Source organism: Bactrocera neohumeralis, unplaced genomic scaffold, assembly GCF_024586455.1.
Source record: "Bactrocera neohumeralis isolate Rockhampton unplaced genomic scaffold, APGP_CSIRO_Bneo_wtdbg2-racon-allhic-juicebox.fasta_v2 cluster11, whole genome shotgun sequence".
Classification (NCBI taxonomy): Eukaryota; Metazoa; Arthropoda; class Insecta; order Diptera; family Tephritidae; genus Bactrocera; species Bactrocera neohumeralis.
The window spans coordinates 6,850,843-6,869,847 of NW_026089624.1; the positions used below are offsets into that span (position 1 = coordinate 6,850,843).

The 19,005-nt window shown below is 35.1% G+C and overlaps 2 protein-coding genes across 5 annotated transcripts in view; one reads left to right on the forward strand and one right to left on the reverse strand.

Annotated features, from left to right (window-relative positions):
* LOC126765664 (uncharacterized) overlaps window positions 1-6,677 on the reverse strand; it is a 30,563-nt gene extending 23,886 nt beyond the window's left edge. For 2 of the 3 annotated variants that reach the window (XM_050483232.1, XM_050483231.1), the window contains exons 1-2: window positions 6,396-6,579; window positions 3,198-6,277 (exon numbers count right to left, since the gene is read on the reverse strand). In XM_050483232.1, the coding sequence (XP_050339189.1) occupies window positions 3,198-6,277; window positions 6,396-6,481 (3,166 nt within the window). In that variant the 5' untranslated portion in view covers window positions 6,482-6,579. Of the gene's footprint in view, window positions 1-3,197 lie in introns of all 3 variants that reach the window. The other variant, XM_050483233.1, reaches the window with a different exon arrangement.
* The window catches only part of LOC126765668 (uncharacterized), a 528,704-nt gene that overhangs the window by 240,170 nt on the left and 269,529 nt on the right, over window positions 1-19,005 (forward strand). The window lies entirely within an intron of this gene.

The window sequence follows — 19,005 nt, forward strand, 5'->3', positions numbered from 1 at the left end:
GGAATCAATCGTTATTGATTTCAATAAGAGATTCAAGGATTTTGATAAAATTAGCAACATTATTATTCTCCACGATAGCCCACTTACATGTGACATATGTAAGTCAGCAAAAAGAACCTCTTCAAACTGAACTAAGGAGTCTGCAAAGGAGCGTAACTGTGCCATTGGGGAGAATCTGGATTCAACTTTATATAAGAACACAATAAACGAGATCTACAAGCTTTATTCTATGTTTGGTTCAACCTAAAACTGTGAAGCTGCCTTTTCCAATCTTAAAATAATCCAATATAAATATAGAAACCACCTAACGGACAAACATATATGCGATTTAATGAGAATCAAAAATTATGAATATGAAATTGACATTAATAAAATAATTGAATAAACTAAAATAAACATATTTTTTAATTATGAAAACTTTTTTCGGTGTAGCTGCTTTGTTTACTTTTTGTTTCGCTACTTGCTTCGCTTCTTGTTCTTCTTAACTAACATTTGTATAATTTTGTACGTGTGGTAGTTTGGTCGAGACTGCATTATACCCATCTTCTAACTCGTCTTTTTAGGAACATGTGCAAAAAGTTTCATTAAGACAGACAGTCATTTGGAATTCAACTGTCACTTCAACAGTGTGACAAATTAGTTTTTATTTCTATGAAAATTTCGAAGAGATAACAAAGTTCAGTTAGGGCGATTAAGAAAAAAAAATAATTTTTTTTTCGTTTGGTACTCGGAAAAATAGGTTCCTAGACACCTCTAAGAAAGCCTCTCCAAGCATGAGTTCTTAATTGTAACGGGAAGGTCCTCCTACATACAGTTTTCTATTTTTTCTTATTATCAGATAGAAAAAATTATATCTCGCTTCCAACTACTTGAAAAAATATCTTGTTCCTTAGATTTTGTAGGAAATTGAATGCTCTACAAAAAAGGTCTCCACGATTTTTTCGTAAACCCAACCGTTTAAAAGATATTAACGGTTGAAGTTTGATTAATTTTGGGAAAATTTTTTATTTCTTTTGAATTTTATAACTCAATGAAAAAAATCATTATGAATGATGAAACTCATAAGTTTTTGGAGAGGCTTTCTTAGAGGTGTCTAGGAACCTATTTTTCAGAGTACCAAACGAAAAAAAAATTTTTTTTTTTTGATCCACCTTAATATGCATTGATGTTTGACATTTAATATCTCGTAAACGCTTAACTTCATCGAAAAATCAAAGGAGACCATTTTTATAGAGCAGTCAATTTCCTACAAAACTATGAGTTTCATCATTCATAATAATTTGTTTTTCATTCAGTTATAAAATTCATAAGAAATAAAAAAATTTCCCAAAAATAATCAAACTTTAACTGTTAATATCTTTTAAACGTTTGGGCTTACGAAAAAATCGTGGCGACCGTTTTTGTGGAGCATTCAAGTTCTAAGACAAGATATTTTTTCAAGTAGTTGGAAGCGAGATATAAATTTTTCTATCTGATAATAAGAAAAAATAGAAAACTGTATGTAGGAGGACCTTCCCGTTACAATTAAAAACTTATGCTCCGAGAGGCTTTCTTAGAGGTGTCTAGGAACCTATTTTTACGAGTACCAAACGAAAAAAAATATTTTTTTTTTTTTGAATCACCCTACTATTTATACGGACGGCAGTTTCATTTCGGTTATTTTAAATTTAATAGCGTGAGTATTAAGAGGGTTGTGTTAAATTATAAAAATAACGTACGAAATAATAAGTAAGTACATTTTCAAAATAATTTAATATATTTTTTCAAACATTTATTTTTTTAATAATGTTAATTTGCAGAAAATTTATACTAAAAAACTTCATATTAAATTTATTAATTTAATTGGTATATAAAAATTGTTCTACACTTATTTAAGTCTTAAAATATGAAATTTTTTTTTCAAGTAATACATTTGTACATAAAAATATATTTATACTTGTTTTTTATTTTCCACATACATTTTTTCATCGTTATAAAAATTTAAACGGTTCAAAAGCTGAAAACATGCGCTATACGGATATCAGCTTGAACCTTCCCACCCGACGCAATTTCGCAAATGATTATGTTATGATAGCAAATGTTCACATATGTACAGATTTGGCAACGGCAATGGCAATAGATTTGACAGTTAGTACTATGTCATAAACTTTCGCCTGGCGAGATGCAGTGTAATCATTAATATATGTATATATAAACCTATATCAATCTCGATTAGTTTTAGGTGATACAAACAACTGTTCTGACCCCTTAACTAATCGAGATTGATATAGGGTTATATATACATAAATTAATGATTACACTGCATCTCGACAGGCAAAAGTAGGATAATCTTTTTTCAAAAATTTTTTTTGTCGCATTTTCTGTTCCCTTATACCCTTAGAATTAATGTAGAAATCCTCTTTACCATTGGAAGGTTTCGAAAAAGGCCCAAAAATAATAATACCGCTCGACGTTTGGAGCGCTCGGAGTGCACAGCTCAAACTTTAAACACGTTTTTCTCAAAACATACTTTTGTAAACAGGCGGACATGATTCCGGTCGAACTACTCAACCGATTTGCATAATTTTTTTTTAATGTTCACAAAACGCCTAGCTATCGTCCCTACTAGATTCATAATTTTTTATTATTTATTCACAATATTATGACAAAATTTATGTAAAAAACATGGCGAAAAATCAAAAACAAAAGTTAATTACTTTTTTATTTAACAACATTTTTTCATGATTCTAACAGGGACGATAAACATTCACGCACTTTTTAAGAATAAATCGGGTTTTTGTGTTTCAGATGGTCCAAACATGAGAAATCGTGTTCGCCAGCGAAAAAACGCATCTCATTCACCCAGCCATTTCTCCGACAGATGTCAACAAAAAATTCCGAAAAAAATTGTTTATATACTCCACGTTATGTGAAAAAAGTTCTATTGTAAAACAAAAGTTTCTATAAAAAAAATATCAAAAAAACAGGCCAGATTACCCTACTAACCCCATAAGTGAACAAAACTAATATACTCTGTAGGAACATGTTGCAAGAGTATAAAATATTCTAACATTACTTAATTTGAGTTAACAAATTGCTTCATGAGTATTATGGAAAAAAAAATTGCTTACTCATTCCAATGTTATAAATATTTTATCCGTAAGGGACATTTCTAACACCATACTTACACATATATAATTTCACTTAATTTAACTCACCTTCTTCATCCAAGAAATTTGCCTCAACATTCACCCCTGGTTCGAGCCAGTTGTATCGTTTGCGATCGGTTATCATTATGGGATCGTTGTCGTAGGATCGTGAAAGCTTTCCTTTGGTTTTTGTGGCCGTTATGGAAGCACGTCTAGGCGGAAGCAAACAATTGTCAATATGCATTACTTTGCTATTAAGACTGCTCTTTGTCCCTTGCTTAATTTTATACTTAGCGGTGTCGGCAATTTCGGCAATTGATCCCTTCTGTATAAATGACATCGATCCTTTGAATATTTGTTTATGGTTGGGTGTCAATAAAAGTAAGTTCGACGTTATACGTGGTGGTGGAATTTTATGTTGCTGACGTTGGGAAAGTAGGACCGACGTTGGGAGCGGTTCAAGTGTTGCTTCTGCTGTATGTGTTGCTGTCTGTGGTTGTGATTGAGACTGAGGATTAGATTGTGAGGATTGACTACTACTCTGCATACCACAATTGACATATTTTGGACCTTCAAACCAGACCAGTCCAATAAAAAGCCAAACAAGATTCGGCCTGCTGCGGCTTCGGTTTAATCTTGTACTAGCTGTCGTTGTTAATGATGGTGAAGAAATCAGTGCAGGTGTTTGAGACGGACTTATCACATCCTTTCGGTTTCCATCGGTCAAGGCAATTTTGGTATTTGTAAAACGCATTGCGGCCAACATTGTTACAGTTGGTGCTTTTGATAATATCATGTGCACAGGGACATTTGTGGCGATAGCTTTGCACGCATTAAAATCCAATATATGCAAACGAGAATTGTTCATGCCACTTAATAACGTTTCTTTCTCATTGTTTATGTGTTGCTGCTGTAGTCGGACGGATTGATGTTGCTGCTGCTCTTGTTTATTCATGCGTCGACGACGACGTCGCCGTTTCCTCCGTCGGTGCCTCTTCCAATTATTGCAAAAAATTTTGCATAAATAATTCATTTTTAATTGCTGATCGTGTGCAATGTTAACCATTTGTTGTTGTTGTTGGTGTAGTTGATCTCTTGTTACCTTAATTGCGAGGGCAGTCGATCGGGGTATTGATATTTTAATCTGAAGCATTAAAACTATGTGTCTACGTATGTAGTCTTCTAACTTAATTAGTTCATTGTGCACACATTTGCCTAAATATATAGCGGTAGATCGGATGGAATTGAAAAAATCAATCTTTTTGTTTGATATTGTCTCGGCACAAGCAGTTTTTACCGAATTCATTGCATTAACCAATGTGTTAGCCTTGGTGATGTGTGAACAACAGTTCTGCGTATTTTGAAACCAATAAATTCTATGACAGAAGTACAATGCAGAGAGTGTGCTACTTATACAGTTCGTATTTGTCGGATATTGTGGTCGAAAAAAATTCCGAAAGCACTTCAATTGTTGCAAAACTCTCTGCTCCTTAGTTTTCTTTTCCTTCCGCTGGGTGTTAGGGCAGTACTGACGGAAGTCATGATTGGATTTATTACTTGAGCAGTTGCATGGATACATTACGGATTTTATAAAAAATTTTGAGTAACAACAGTAGCAACAATATTGATTTAAAGAATAATAACAATGTAAATAATAGTAGCAATATATGCAGTGCGGAAACTTATAAGCATATTGCCTCCGATACCACGGATAGCACCTATACCATTTGTTACAAAAACCGTTCGAAACTCTTTCAGAGATACTATTACGACGATAACAATAGAAACACCAACAACAACAGCAAAGGTCGAATTTAATTATAGCCTGTAAGCATTCTTTCCAATTGGTACTTTTATCTTGTATGCGTTGACATGTGAATGTTGATGCCGAGCGAAATGGCACATTCCAATATGGTGATGCTTTTCGTAGTTTCATTGGCTTAATATGTTTTCCAAAATTAGGCTTAGATTTACGCTTTGCACCTGATTGTAGTTCTTTAAATATTGAATTTGTGTGTATGACGGAAATATCACGACCATACTTCACTTTTTTCCGAAAACCGATTATAAAACTATTCATCTGTATAGATAATATTCCACAATCTTTAGATATTTTCAATAACTGCTCTTCAAAGAGTTTCAAGTAACAATTTTTTTGAGATTTTGCATAATTATTGTCATAGTTTTCATAGACAGTGTCATAGTAGTCAATCAATAGTAGAAGTATTGCAAAACTTCTCAGATTGTGACGCAGGGTCTGGTCCTTGTTCTCGTTAGCGGCATATACAAATTTATTTTCTATTATCTTTCCGCCACAAACGAAATACTTATAATCGCAAGAAATGTCAAGCTCTCTTAGTTGTTGAATTTCCCATACCAGATAAGTTATCTGTTTCGGAAGCAGTCGAATTTCTTTAGGCATTATAATACAATGCACATGATCTGCTGTAATTTGTGCATAAAATGAAAATGTAATAGGATTTATTATAACAGCTTTTAGCAAATAATAGTGGCAGAACTTTTTACAGTTCTGTGCAATAATAGCTGTAGTTGCCATCATTGTTGGCACTGCAGGAAAAATTATAAGTTTTTCTCCTGAGATATACAAACTGTCGGCAATAGCTGGCACGCTTATCTCGGGTGACTGAGTAGATGCTCCCTGAATAAAAAGTTCAAATATTTTCCCAGTTATCACTGCAAAAACGGTTAAATGCTTCTGATGAAGTATACATAAATGTTTTTGTTGTTGATCCGATCTTCTCTTAAATTTTATTGTGCTCAATTTCAAAACATCACAAACACAGTTAATGACAGCACGATGCTGCTGATGTAAATACTGCCGTAAATAAGGCGTTTTCGTGTAGTTTCGATGATAGAAACAGCAGAACAGCCTTCGCCAACAAAGTGCAGTTTTTTTGCAAGCATAGCGAATAGTAATCGGAATAACCTCTATAAAAATGGCAGTTATCATACACAATGCTAATTCGAATATATCATCGCAGGAAAGTTGGCTTTTAACTCCAGCAATATCTCGTCTACTTTTTAATGATAGTTCTTTTTGCTTCCAATATTGTTTCAAGCTCCTACTAAACTCATTGATTTTCCCATTGTTATCTTCATACTTGTCTTCGTTTTCTTTGAAATTTTTGCTATTGTTGAGGCATATAATATAATTAGTTGTATCACGAGTTTTGTTGTGAAAACTTCGACGAAGATGTTGATGGACGTAGAGAAAGAAATACACATTGTATATGGTAGCAAATGTACCTGTTTCTACAGCTGCAGTGATATATTGGTGGCTTATATTTCTTACGATGACTAATATTGGAACTCTTGATGATATTGTTTTCCATGGTTGATAGACGCTCGTGGCACTGGTTCCGTTGGTTAGGTTTTCTGCACTGATTAGTGGCAGAAGAACAATAGCGAAATAAATCGACTTCAAACAGCAAACCATACAAAATTTAGTTACTTTTATTATTTGCATAACCACATTTGATTTGTATTCACTTATTCCGTGTTCATTGATTTCAGATCTTATTGGTTTTCTTTACATAAGTCGCCGCAAGTCTATATAAAGTATACCACTACGGCGCAACTTCTTTGAAAAAGTTTCAAATTCTATTTCCCGAGTTTGAGTATTTATCTACGGAGAATAATAATTCGGAATAACGAATGTTATGACAGCGTGGTTTCTCTACATAGAACGTAGCAAGCACTTTGTCTTTAAGATTAACTAAAAGCCGATCATTTTTAATCTTCACATCAAATTATTTTAACCCATGTGAAAGTAATGCTCGAAGGAATCAATTCCAAACTTAAGATCCTTTACCCACATGCATTCCAAAACTGTGGGTTGATTTAACATGGACCATAAAAGGAAAAGAAATGGATTTGAGAATTTACTTAAAGATTAATCATTATTAGCTGCATTCTGTTAATTATACAGTCAATTAAAAACGGTAATAAGTAGTCTCACTCAGCCAAGTAATTATCAATGGTATCATCGCTTCTGGATAAAAATGCTCTAATTTCAATGTAAGCATGCATGTAAGTATGTATATTTTTTTCATTCAGTTGCTTTGATTTAATACTATGTTCGAGCAATATGTATGACTTTAATCGACTGCAATGTAGACAAAAAAATATATATTTGGTGCCAGTAGTTTTTCTACAACGGCGACGTAGCAAAAATGTTTGCTATGCATATTCACAAACGAACCAGCACAACCCTTTCATGTAAATGTGGTTATCTATTTGCCCAAATGTCATTTGGGTTGGGGTATGCAGTGGTCCCCTGCTGGGGAGCGCATTCGTTCAGAATAGCGATATATTGAGTCGAAAATAAAATAATTAGTATGTAAAAAATTTCAACCGAATCTGTGCCACTATAGACATTGAATTGATTTTAGAATTCATTCAAGGAAGTCTAGCTTTAAGTAGTTCTTTCACTACCTTGAGACTTCCATGTCTTATAAATAAGATATACATAGGTATATGCAATCCCTATATATAGGGAAACCCGCTAAAAAGAACTTGTCCGCAAAGTCATTAAGAAAGTATACAAATTTTATAAATATAATATAAACAGTCTTACGACATTCATATGAAATGCGAAATGTGTTCGCTGATTACTTTCGTACGAACATAAATGGACATTTGCATAGTCGTGTTCGTAATACTATGCATATACAATAGTTAGAATACTAAGTACGACTATTTCCTGTGGCAAGACTGGGGATGATTCACCCTCTTTCTTGTATTTAAAGAAATAATACGAGTCATAAGACTCGATGATGTTCACTAGTTTACAGGAACAAATGAAATGAAGGAAATATACAAAGTAACCCAATCACAAATGGTAGTACTGACTATGGCGGCGATATCAACAACAAAGTAAACGTTTACCCGACAAACTACAATTGGTAAAAGGCGACACTGTGTCGCTTAACTTGATAAAGCCCAATGTTTTTGCACCACTTGATGTATGCGAGTTTGTTCAAAACCTACCAAAAATATAGATAATAAAAAGCTCTATGGAAATAATGTAAATTAATTGGACTTGAATATATTAATTTCTTTTGATATAAATTAATAAATAGTATAACCGAAATATGTTTATAAAGAGATCATAGTTAAATTGTATCCATTATTTAAAGTGGGATAAGTAATACGATTTAAAATCGGTAATACTATAAGTGATTTATTTCATTCAAAGTAATTTCTTTAATCAAAAGTTAAAATGAAGTGCATTTGTACTTATGATTGACATATAACGCCATATTTTATTAAATATAATTATTGTAAAAGACCTAAGTTTTCACTTGTATTTAAATATTATAAACAAAACAAATCACTATTATTCGCAAATAGTTTCAAATTAGTTTTAAATTTTCATTTTAACATTTTGCACAACTAACTACAAAATAAACAGCTGTATGCTTATTTTGGCTGGCAATTATTATTTAATTTTTAGTAAACTATTCTGTATTTAAAATCGCATCATTGTTTACATTTAACGTGATATTTTAAAGGAATATTATTCTATATAATCTGCTTTTAATTTGTACATGTGTATGCATGTACATGTTTAGGAATTGTTGAGCACGTGTCGGTTATTTCCTTTGTCGTAACACATTATACATATCAGAATATTTATTTGTAAGCTTTTCCTATATTGCGGAAATATATTTTTCAATATTCAAAGTTAGAGAACGTTTTATTTTGGTATCCAACATTTTTTTGAACAGGTATTGCAAAATATGGATTTTTCGAAAAATTTAATAATAAGTGTTAGTTCCATAACCACTCTTAAAACGCTTGCAATCATTATTTGATTAATTATTTTAAACAAATTCAATATTTTGTCCCGTCAAGTTTACCCGGTACTCGCACTTTGAAATTTGCACATTCACTTGTCCGTATTTCTTCCGTTTTCACGATTTTAGATTTCATTAAATTCAATTTAATATTTGTGTATTGGAATGCAACGTATATCTACAATAATCAAAATAACCGAAGTACTCTAAATGTATGACGAAAGCTAACGTTGGTATTATAGTTATGCTCGTGTGGCGTGTTGTGACCGTTATGTTTCATTTGATTTGACCAGCTTTGCCAAGCAGTCAAACCAATGCAACTTGTGAAATGTAGTGGTAGGAACAACAAGCGCCAGATAGGCTGCCAAGTTTACGAACACAGCGACATCAGTGAAAGATAAGCGGCTCAATAACATTTAGTATAACGAACAACATAAATTGGAATGCTGTAAAACATATTATTACCTCGCAACGTTTTGGAAATGAAACAAAATGTGTGAAACTAACAGTATAACCAATCGGTAAGAAGACTCTCAAACACTGCAAACAAACATTCTGGTTTCAAACACTATAGCACACATACATATAGTATATTCTCGTATATAATACGATAAATAAGGAAAACTATGTTTCGACAGAGTGGACAATTATTCGAAATGATTAAAGGAAGAGAAATATTGAAAAAAAAAGAAAAAGAAGAAAGGTATAGGACGAGACGTCATTGACCGAATTCTTACAATTTCGTTGCTAAAAGCCACAGTTTATTAAAATACCTCATATTCTCACGGGATGAAGACAATGTTTAGGTATATCAATTGTCCATTTAATTATTTATACACACGCAACATGTTGCTACGGATTATATTAGTTTGGTTCACTTTAAAATTCCTTGTAAGACCTACAACTTATCGACATAGAGTTACACAATATATGTTTAATAAATTTAGTTGTAATAAGGAACAGAACCCATTAATTGGTTTAATCTATAAATCTAACAAGTAAGGAAGGGCTAAGTTCGGGTGTCACCGAACATTTTATACTCTCGCATGATAAAGGGATAATCGAGATTTCATTATCCGTAATTTACATATTTTTCAAATACCGTATTTGTGTAACGTTTTATTCCGCTATTATCATTGGTTCCTAATGTACATATATTTTATACAGAGAAGGCATCAGATGGAATTCAAAATAGCGTTATATTGGAAGAAGGCGTGGTTGTGAACCGATTTCACCCATATTTCGTACATGTCATCAGGGTGTTAAGAAAATATTATATACCGAATGTCATTGAAATCGGTGAAGTAGTTCCTGAGATATGGTTTTTGGTCCATATGTGGGCGACGCCATCCCCATTTTCAATTTTTAAAAAAAGCCTGGGTGCAGCTTCCTTCTGCCATTTCTTCCTTGAAATTTAGTGTTTCTAACGTTTTTCGTTAGTCGGTTAACGCACTTTTAGTGATTTTCAACATAACCTTTGTATGGGAGGTGGGCATGGTTATTATCCGATTTCTTCCATTTTTGAACTGTATATGGAAATGCCTGAAGAAAACGACTCTATAGAGTTTGGTTGGCATAGCTATAGTAGTTTCCGAGATATGTACAAAAAACTTAGTAGAGGGCGGTTCCACGCCCACTTTTCCAAAAAAATTACGCCCAAATATGCCCCTCCCTAATGCGATCCTTTGTGCCAAATTGAACTTTAATATCTTTATTTATGGTTAAGTTACGACACTTTATAGGTTTTCGGTTTTCGCCATTTTGTGGGCGTGACAGTGGGCCGATTTTGTCCATCTTCGAACTTAACCTTCTTATGAAGCCAAGAAATACGTGTACCAAGTTTCATCATGATATCTCAATTTTTACTCAAGTTACAGCTTGCACGGACGGACGGACAGACAGACATCCGGATTTCAACTCTACCCCTCACCCTGATCACTTTGGTATATATAATGCTATATCTGACTCTTTTAGTTTTAGGACTTACAAACAACCGTTATGTGAACAAAACTATAATACTTTCCTTAGCAAATTTGTTGCGAGAGAATAAAAATATTCTTGTAGAACCCCCGAGGTGACCTAGTAACAGATGCCCGGAGCAAACTAAAATTATAGAGGGAATACTTCTCCAGCATGCTGCATGGCAGTAAAAGCATAATTTAAGTGTTCTCTGCCCAATCCACAAAAAGGTATACCCCAATATTTCCGCCAACTACCGTTGGATAAGCCTCCTCAATATCGCATTAAGATTCCATCGAGCATATTGTGTGAAATATTAAAGCCCACAGTCAACAAACTGATTGAATCTTGTCTTTGTCTCTGGAAAACCAACTACTGACCAGATATTCACCATACGCCAAATCTTGGAAAATACCGGTGAAAAGAAGATCGACACTCACTATCTCTTCGTCGATTTCAAAGCTACTTTTGACAGGAGCTGCCTCTAAGCCGCGATGGCTGAACTTGGATTGAATAATACGGCTGTGTAAACTGGCGTTGAACAATACCAAAAGCTCCGTCAGGATAGGGAGGGACCTCTCCGAGTCGTTCGATACCAAACGAGGTTTCAGACAAGGCGACTCCCTATCGTCCGACTTTTTCAATCTGCTGCAGAAGACAATAATTCGGGCTGCAGAGATGAATCGAGAAGGTACACACTTTTATAAAAGTGTACAGCTGCGCATTGGCAACGGGGAATATGGGATTCGATGGAACATGAGCTGTGCTGGTTATACGACGACACTGACATAGTTTACATTTAACAGTAAATATGGTATGGAAAGATTTCATAGTAATCATTGGTTTTATGACAAATCTTATCTCTCAGGAAATAGTAGACCAATTTCAACCAAATTTTTACATTGTTCTGGTATTTTTATTTACAGAGTGAAATTGAGCGAAATCGAACTGCCACTTGGCTACTGCTCACATAAAATACTTTTAAATTTCATCAATTTTTTTTAATTTTCAGTAAATAAACAAGATATCGAAACTAATTCTTAAAAGATTGTTTTCCAAACCATATCCTCTAATATCTGATAACTGATTTTTTATGCTCTGGGCATCCGTCACTGGATCACCTCTGGGGGTTCTCACAAGAGTATACTCCGATCTTGAAACCTTCTGTTAGTCGCCACATCTTTCCGTGGAATTTTCCAGCAGTACCCCTGTCGGTCAGCTTGCCAAGCTGTTCATACTCACGCATTTCGGCCTCTCTCCTTTTCTTTTGCAAATTCGTCTCTCTATCTATCCCATACCGCACGTGTTGTGGTCGATCGTAACGTTGCAAGGAAAGCATGAAATGCTGTCCCACAGTTCCCTTATATCGAGTTTTTGACAAGTGCTCTCAGAGAGCAGGGGTGCAAGTCGACGTGCGTTTTTCACTTCACAGAAGCGGGTGCGTATCTTGGCTGCAACAAGATAGTGGTCCGGGTCGATGCTAGGACCTCGGAGCGTACGCACGTCTAAAACACTGGTGACGTATCTTCCGTCTATCACAACATGATCGATTTGGTTGGTGGTTTTTCGATCCGGAGACAGCCAGGTAGCTTGATGAATTTTCTTTTGCTGGAATCAATTACTGCAGACAACCATATTTCGGGCCCCGGCGAAGTCGATCAGCCTCAACCCATTTGGGGATGTTTCATCGTGGAGGCTAAATTTACCGACTTACCGCCCACCCTGGTGTTAAAGTCGCCAAGCAGATTTTGACATCGTGGTGGGGGCAGCTCTCATAGGTGCACTCCAAGCGCTCATGGAAGGCATCTTTGGTCACATCGTCGTTCTCTTCCGTCGAGGCGTGGGCGCAGATTAGCGATATGTGGAAGAACTTCGCTTTGATGCGGATTGTGACTAGACGTTCATCCACCGGGGTGAATGACACTACTCGGCGACGGAGTCTGTCTCCCACCACGAATTCCACACCAAATTTGCGCTCCTTTATATGGCCACTGTATTAAATGTCACAATTACCTACTCGTCTCAGTCCTTGTCCCGTCCATCGCATTTCCTTGACGGCGGTGATGTCAGCCTTAACTCTAACGAGGACATCAACCAGCTGGGCAGCGGTACCTTCCCAGTTAAGGGACCGGACATTCCAGGTCCATACCCTTAAATCGTAGTCCTTCTCATATTTGCAGAGGTCGTCATCAAAAGGGGGGTCTTTCATCTGAGCCTGTTTTCTTTTTTTTCCTTGGTGGTGTTTCTTAGGTGGCGGGTGCTATGGAGGGGATGCTTCGCCTTCTCACTTTAGCTCTCCTTCATACAGATGACTTAGGCTACCCAAAGGATACTTGGACTAGGACCGGAAGTCGTGAGCTGCTTGAGCCATATGTAAAATAATCGTTTCTGGCCACTCCCGAGTGAATGGCAATCAGAGAACTTTCCTTACATGAGTGAACTTCTACACATGACTCCATCTTGTGACTTTTAGACTAGGGTAGATAATTTTTGGAAAAAAAATAGTGGCTTGAAACCCATTGGAAATGAAAGATAAAATAACAAAAATTGAAGCCGTTCTCTCATAGTGCGATTTAGAGCATTTAACGTACATTTATGTGACATTATAATACATAAGATAATGATTTTGCTCTTTGCCTCTTGAACGTTTAATGAAAAATTAAATAACAAATGAGCGGTTCGGCAACTTACAAGGTCTGTCCGAATTTATTTAGGATTTGTGATTCGAAAATTTGGTTGTTATGGCTTTAGCCGGTTAGGAAATATGTACATATTTTAATAATGTTTTGCCCACAGACATTTTATATCTTAATTTAGTGTTAGTTATGGCATTTTATATAAGATATCTTATTTTTACTCAACTTAATGCTTGCACGGAGGGACGGACGAACGGATAGGCAGACAGTCACCCGGATTTTACATCGATTCGTCATCCTGATCATTTATATATATATATAAGCCTATATCTATGCTGATTAGTTTTAGGTGATACATACAACCGTTAGGTGAACAAAACTATTATACCCTGTAGCAAAATGTTACAATAGTATACAAATATTTGCTATCTGATAAACTAGTAATTATCAATTTTATTTATCAAACCATATTGTGCCAGAGAAACGGTAGGTATTTTTTACTTAATGATCGTTATATTCAGTATAAAGTAAACTAGAAAAATCGAAAATGTAGATCTATAAAACATATTCAGTGTAAAGTCAACCAGATCTAGAGCACGATGCACATAAGTTTGTGAAGTATAGGTTAGCTAATTTTTATATATTAAACTGACACATAAAAGACTAATTGTTTGGAATGCAAATAAGAAAAAAGTATTTATTATGCTTTTCACACACACAATATCTATTTTGTGGGAATGAAAACAAATTCTGTTGTCACGTCGTTGTTGAATGTTTGTATTTAAGTCATCTGTCAAACGTAACGCGAAGATTTATAAGATTTATTGTTATTCTGTAAGCATTAAAAAGTGTTAGTGACATAAGTCGAAAAGTAGAATTATTATACGTAGATTTGTGTGGGTTTTCAATATCGATGGAAACAATTTGGTAAAAACAAAAAAGATTTTGTTCAAACTGCTTGTCACATGCGCATACGCTTAAAGATTGCTGAAGCAAATTCAGTTATGTTTATTGTCATATAATAATAATAATAATAAAACCCTACGTTTACCCTCCTCCCGCCCAACCGACGCGAGGGGCGCAATCCGCGAGCGAGCGGAATTAGCCGAGTCATAAAAGGCAAGAGAGTTTTAAGCGTTGCGATCTTAAGCTGCTCAGCTACAGAAACAAAAATTTCAACAGCCAAAATTAAGAATTATATTTAAGCTTATAATGTTTAAATATTACTTGTTAAGAGTAGATAAAATTATTTTTTTAATGGTAAAGAGTGAGTTGGTAAGATCAAATGTGCTGGAATGAGAATTGAAATCATGACATATACGGCGGAATGATTCGTTTATCTCAAAATTTGTTCTAGAAAATTTTAAAAGTAAGGGTCAAAACCACCTGGTAGAGCGAGCGGGAACGTTAAAATTAATATCAGATAAGAGAGATGGGCTACAGACTGACCCATTCACGAGTCTTACAAGAAATATTATACCAAGCATCTCCCTACGACTAGCGAGTGTCGGGAGATTTATAAGTTTTAAACGGTTAGTGTAAGGGGGAAGATTTAAACTGTGCAAATGATTTAATGCAAAAAGTAAAAATTGTTTTTAAACGGACTAACTTACCCGAATGGATTTGGTAACTAGGGTTCCAAACCACAGAAGCATACTCTAATATGTTCCTCACCAGAGATGTAAAAGGAATTTTTGTGGTAAGCGGATTTATAAATTCTCTTAGACCAACGTTTAACAAAACTCAGAGTGCCTTTAGCTTTAAAACCCGTGGAAGATGCATGAAGATTAAAATTGAGTTTGGAGTCCATAGTTATTCCCAGATTAACAAAACTGCATACTTGCTCCAACCTAAAGTATTGTATTGCGTATGAAGTAGAGTCTACAGGTCTACGTGAAAAGCACATCGTTTTGCATTTTTTAAGGTTCAATGGCATGTCATTTCTATCACACCAAGAAACTAGGTTGTTTAAGTCTGTTTGCAACTGACATCTTTCGCTGTTTGAAGTATACGTTTTAAAAAGTTTTACATCGTCAGCATACTCGTATAATACAACTTTTGAAAACTTAACAACAGATGTTATGTTATTAATAAACAACAAGAACAGAATTGGATCAAGATGGCTACCTTGAGGAACGCCTGAAGAAACATTGATTATGTCAGAAAAGGTATCGTTAAATATGACTTGTTGAATTCTATTACTAAGATTAGAAGCAACCCATTTTAGAAATATTGGTTGAAAACCAAGAAGATCAAGTTTATCAAAAGAATTGAATGATTTCGTTTATCAAAAGCTTTACTAAAATCTGTGCATATAATATCAGTATTCTTATTCTCCCTAAAGCCCGTTGATATATGTGATACAAATTCAAGCAAATTAGTTATTGTAGATTTTCCTTTACGACAACTGTGCAGAGAACAAGAAATTAGTGGAGAGATCCGGAAGGTTAGGTAGGTAGGTACGAGTGCAGCCCTATCGGGCTCAATTAGCACTTGATGTGCCATTTTGATACACTGTTCGTAAAACCTCCTGTATCTGCTATTACGATTCACTTCCTCTCTCAAACCATTTTGAGATTTCGATGAAACTACTTATGTCCGATATGCTTTTAGTGGAAATCCATCCAAGGTTTGGTGCTTGATGGATTCCAAGTGTTTTGTGTCCGATCTGAGCTAGAGATGGGCATTCGCAGAGAAAGTGGAAGATTGTTTCCTTGTTCCCTGCTACTCCGCAGCCACGGCAGATGTCGTTGTAGGTCATACCCATTTTGGATGGGTGTTCCCCAAATGGCCAGTGCCCTGTTGTGGTAGCTGTTACTCTGTAAATACTTTTTCTTCGCCTATTTAGTAGGTCGTTGGTTCTTTTCCTGTCATATGATGGCCATAATTGCTTAGTTATGACGCATTTTGTAATGTTTTTCGGCCTGTTATTTGCAACTTGTTGAAATTGTCTATTGATCTCTCCTTTGATCGATCCTAGCCCCACATGTTGATCGTAATTTATGTCTTCACGACCACTTTAAAAATGTTGAAAGCACACGTGCACTCTGCTACAGGATAGGCAATCATCGCCATAGACTTGTTTCATCAATTGAAACGTTTCGGTAAAAGTTTTACCAATTTTATAAAAAAATTTAATATTGGCTCTTTGTTCGAAGCTCATTTTCGCACCAATAACACCAACATACTGATACTTAAAACGCAATAACTTCACTTCCAATCTATGAAATGTCATGACATTCTCACTGGACAATCGATAAAGACAGCAGATTCTAACGCACCAGTCGACATATAGATGACGTCACCAGGGGGCGCTAGAATCGAATGTAAACAGGACAACATTGGAAAACACCTTGTATACTATGTACTGATATTCATAACAACTATTGTGAATCATTTTTCTAAATGTATATTTCTAGAATAAATCTAAAAATAACGACGTATAAAACCGGGCGTTTCTACTAAAAACAAGATTGACATTGCAAAGTAAGTGGCAAGTGCATGTGTGCAATATTCATGGTCCTTCGAGCATCAAAGAAAGGTACTATTGAGAATTTTTTTTTTAATAAAATCTAAACAAGCAAAACAATTAGAGTGCGGTGACCACACAACAATATATATATGTATGACATATGTGACGCATAAAGTGCAGTTATAAAATAATAGTAATAAACCGCTTTAAAAACGGGCCAACAGAGCAGTTACCCAAACCAAAAAAAAAAACAGCTAAAAAGCAAAGAAAAGAAAAAAAACGGAAAAACCTATCGTGCAATTGCCCAAACTACAAAACAAAACCCATATATATATATGTATACAAGTACATACACAAGCGAAGTGGTAAAAAATATTTCTCCCACATAGAAAGACAACTATATACAAAGTGAAAACTAAAAGAAATTACGTTTATAGTTATACCTACATTTATATTGTGTTCCAAAACCCGAGAAAAGGTTAAGTGGCAAAAAATAAACACCCTCAAAAACCCGGTGCGAAAAATAATACAAGTATTTGCACAAATATAAAAACGGGGCGGAACTTTAATGATAGTGCAATAATAGGGCGCAAAATCATCAAAAAATTCATTGAAAAATAAAAAAAGGAATGGAAATTATTTATACACACATATGTGTAGAAAGGAAACCAACAAATCGGCGACAAAGACAACAAGAAGCAGAACGAGCAAAACGGAGAGGAAACGGATCACACGCATCGGCATATCCCCCCATCTTAATTGTAGTAACTGCCCTAGCCCCTTGAAGCGGAACAAAGTTAGTTGTATCGACTCCACTTATTATTTCAAAATTTTATTCACATTTATGTAATGGGTTGTCAAAAAAGTCTTGCGGTATATTTATTGAATTTTTTTTTATTGAAATTGAAATGAATTTTTGATGACTCATGCCCAGCTCTTGACCGATGCTACGGCTGCTACTATGCCGGTCTCTTTCGACCAATTCAGCGATTTTATCGCAATTTTCGACGACAGGCCTTCCGGAGCGTGGCGCATCTTCGACCACCTCTACACCAGAACAAAAACGTTGAAACCATCGTTGTGCGGTGGAAATGGAAACTGTATCGGGTCCATAAACTGCGCAAATTTTAATGGCGGCTTGAGATGCATTTTTGCCTTTATCGTAGTAGTACTGTAAAATATGTCGTATTTTCTCTTTATTTTGCTCCATGTTTGCGACGCTATAGCTCACGAACGACTTAAAAGAAACGACAATCAATCAAACATGTGTTAGCGCGTGAAATGAGCTTTCCAAAAAGGTATAGCATGACCCGAATGCGACGAATAAAACTAGAACTACGCGCTTTCAGCGCCAACTAGCGAAAATACCGCAAAACTTTTTTGACAACCTAATATAATGCGGTCATAAAGCCAATTCGAAAGTATGGCATTCAACTGTGTGGTACGACCTGTGCAACTAATATTGATGTAATACAAAGGTTCTAATCAAAATTGCGTAGAGCAATCACATGTTCACCATGGTACATGCATAATGAAAATATCCGTAAAGATCTTGGTAATCCTATGGCAAAGAAAGAAGTAGAGGAAAGTAGAATTAAATATGCAAGGTCTGTCGCAAAAAAAAAGAATTTTTAAAATATAACTGTTTCTGGTGGCGCCACCTATTGGTGGATAGATGAAATAAAAAGTTTGGTCTCTTGTTGAAATTTTGTAAAAATTTTAAGACAATTGGATAACTACAATCGATGTTATCGATCAAAAAGTGACAACAGCTTTTGGTCATCGGTCGTAAAATGCAAAGAGCAAATATTAAATTTTGTTTTAAACTTGGGAAAACGTTTACTGAAACATTTCAAATGATGAAAAAAGTTTATGGTGATCATTGCCTATCCCGTAGTAATGTGCATGAGTGGTTTAAGCGATTCCAAGAAGGTCGTGAGTTCCTCTGTGACGATCAGAAGTCGGTAGTCTTCAGAAGTCAAAAATAAAAA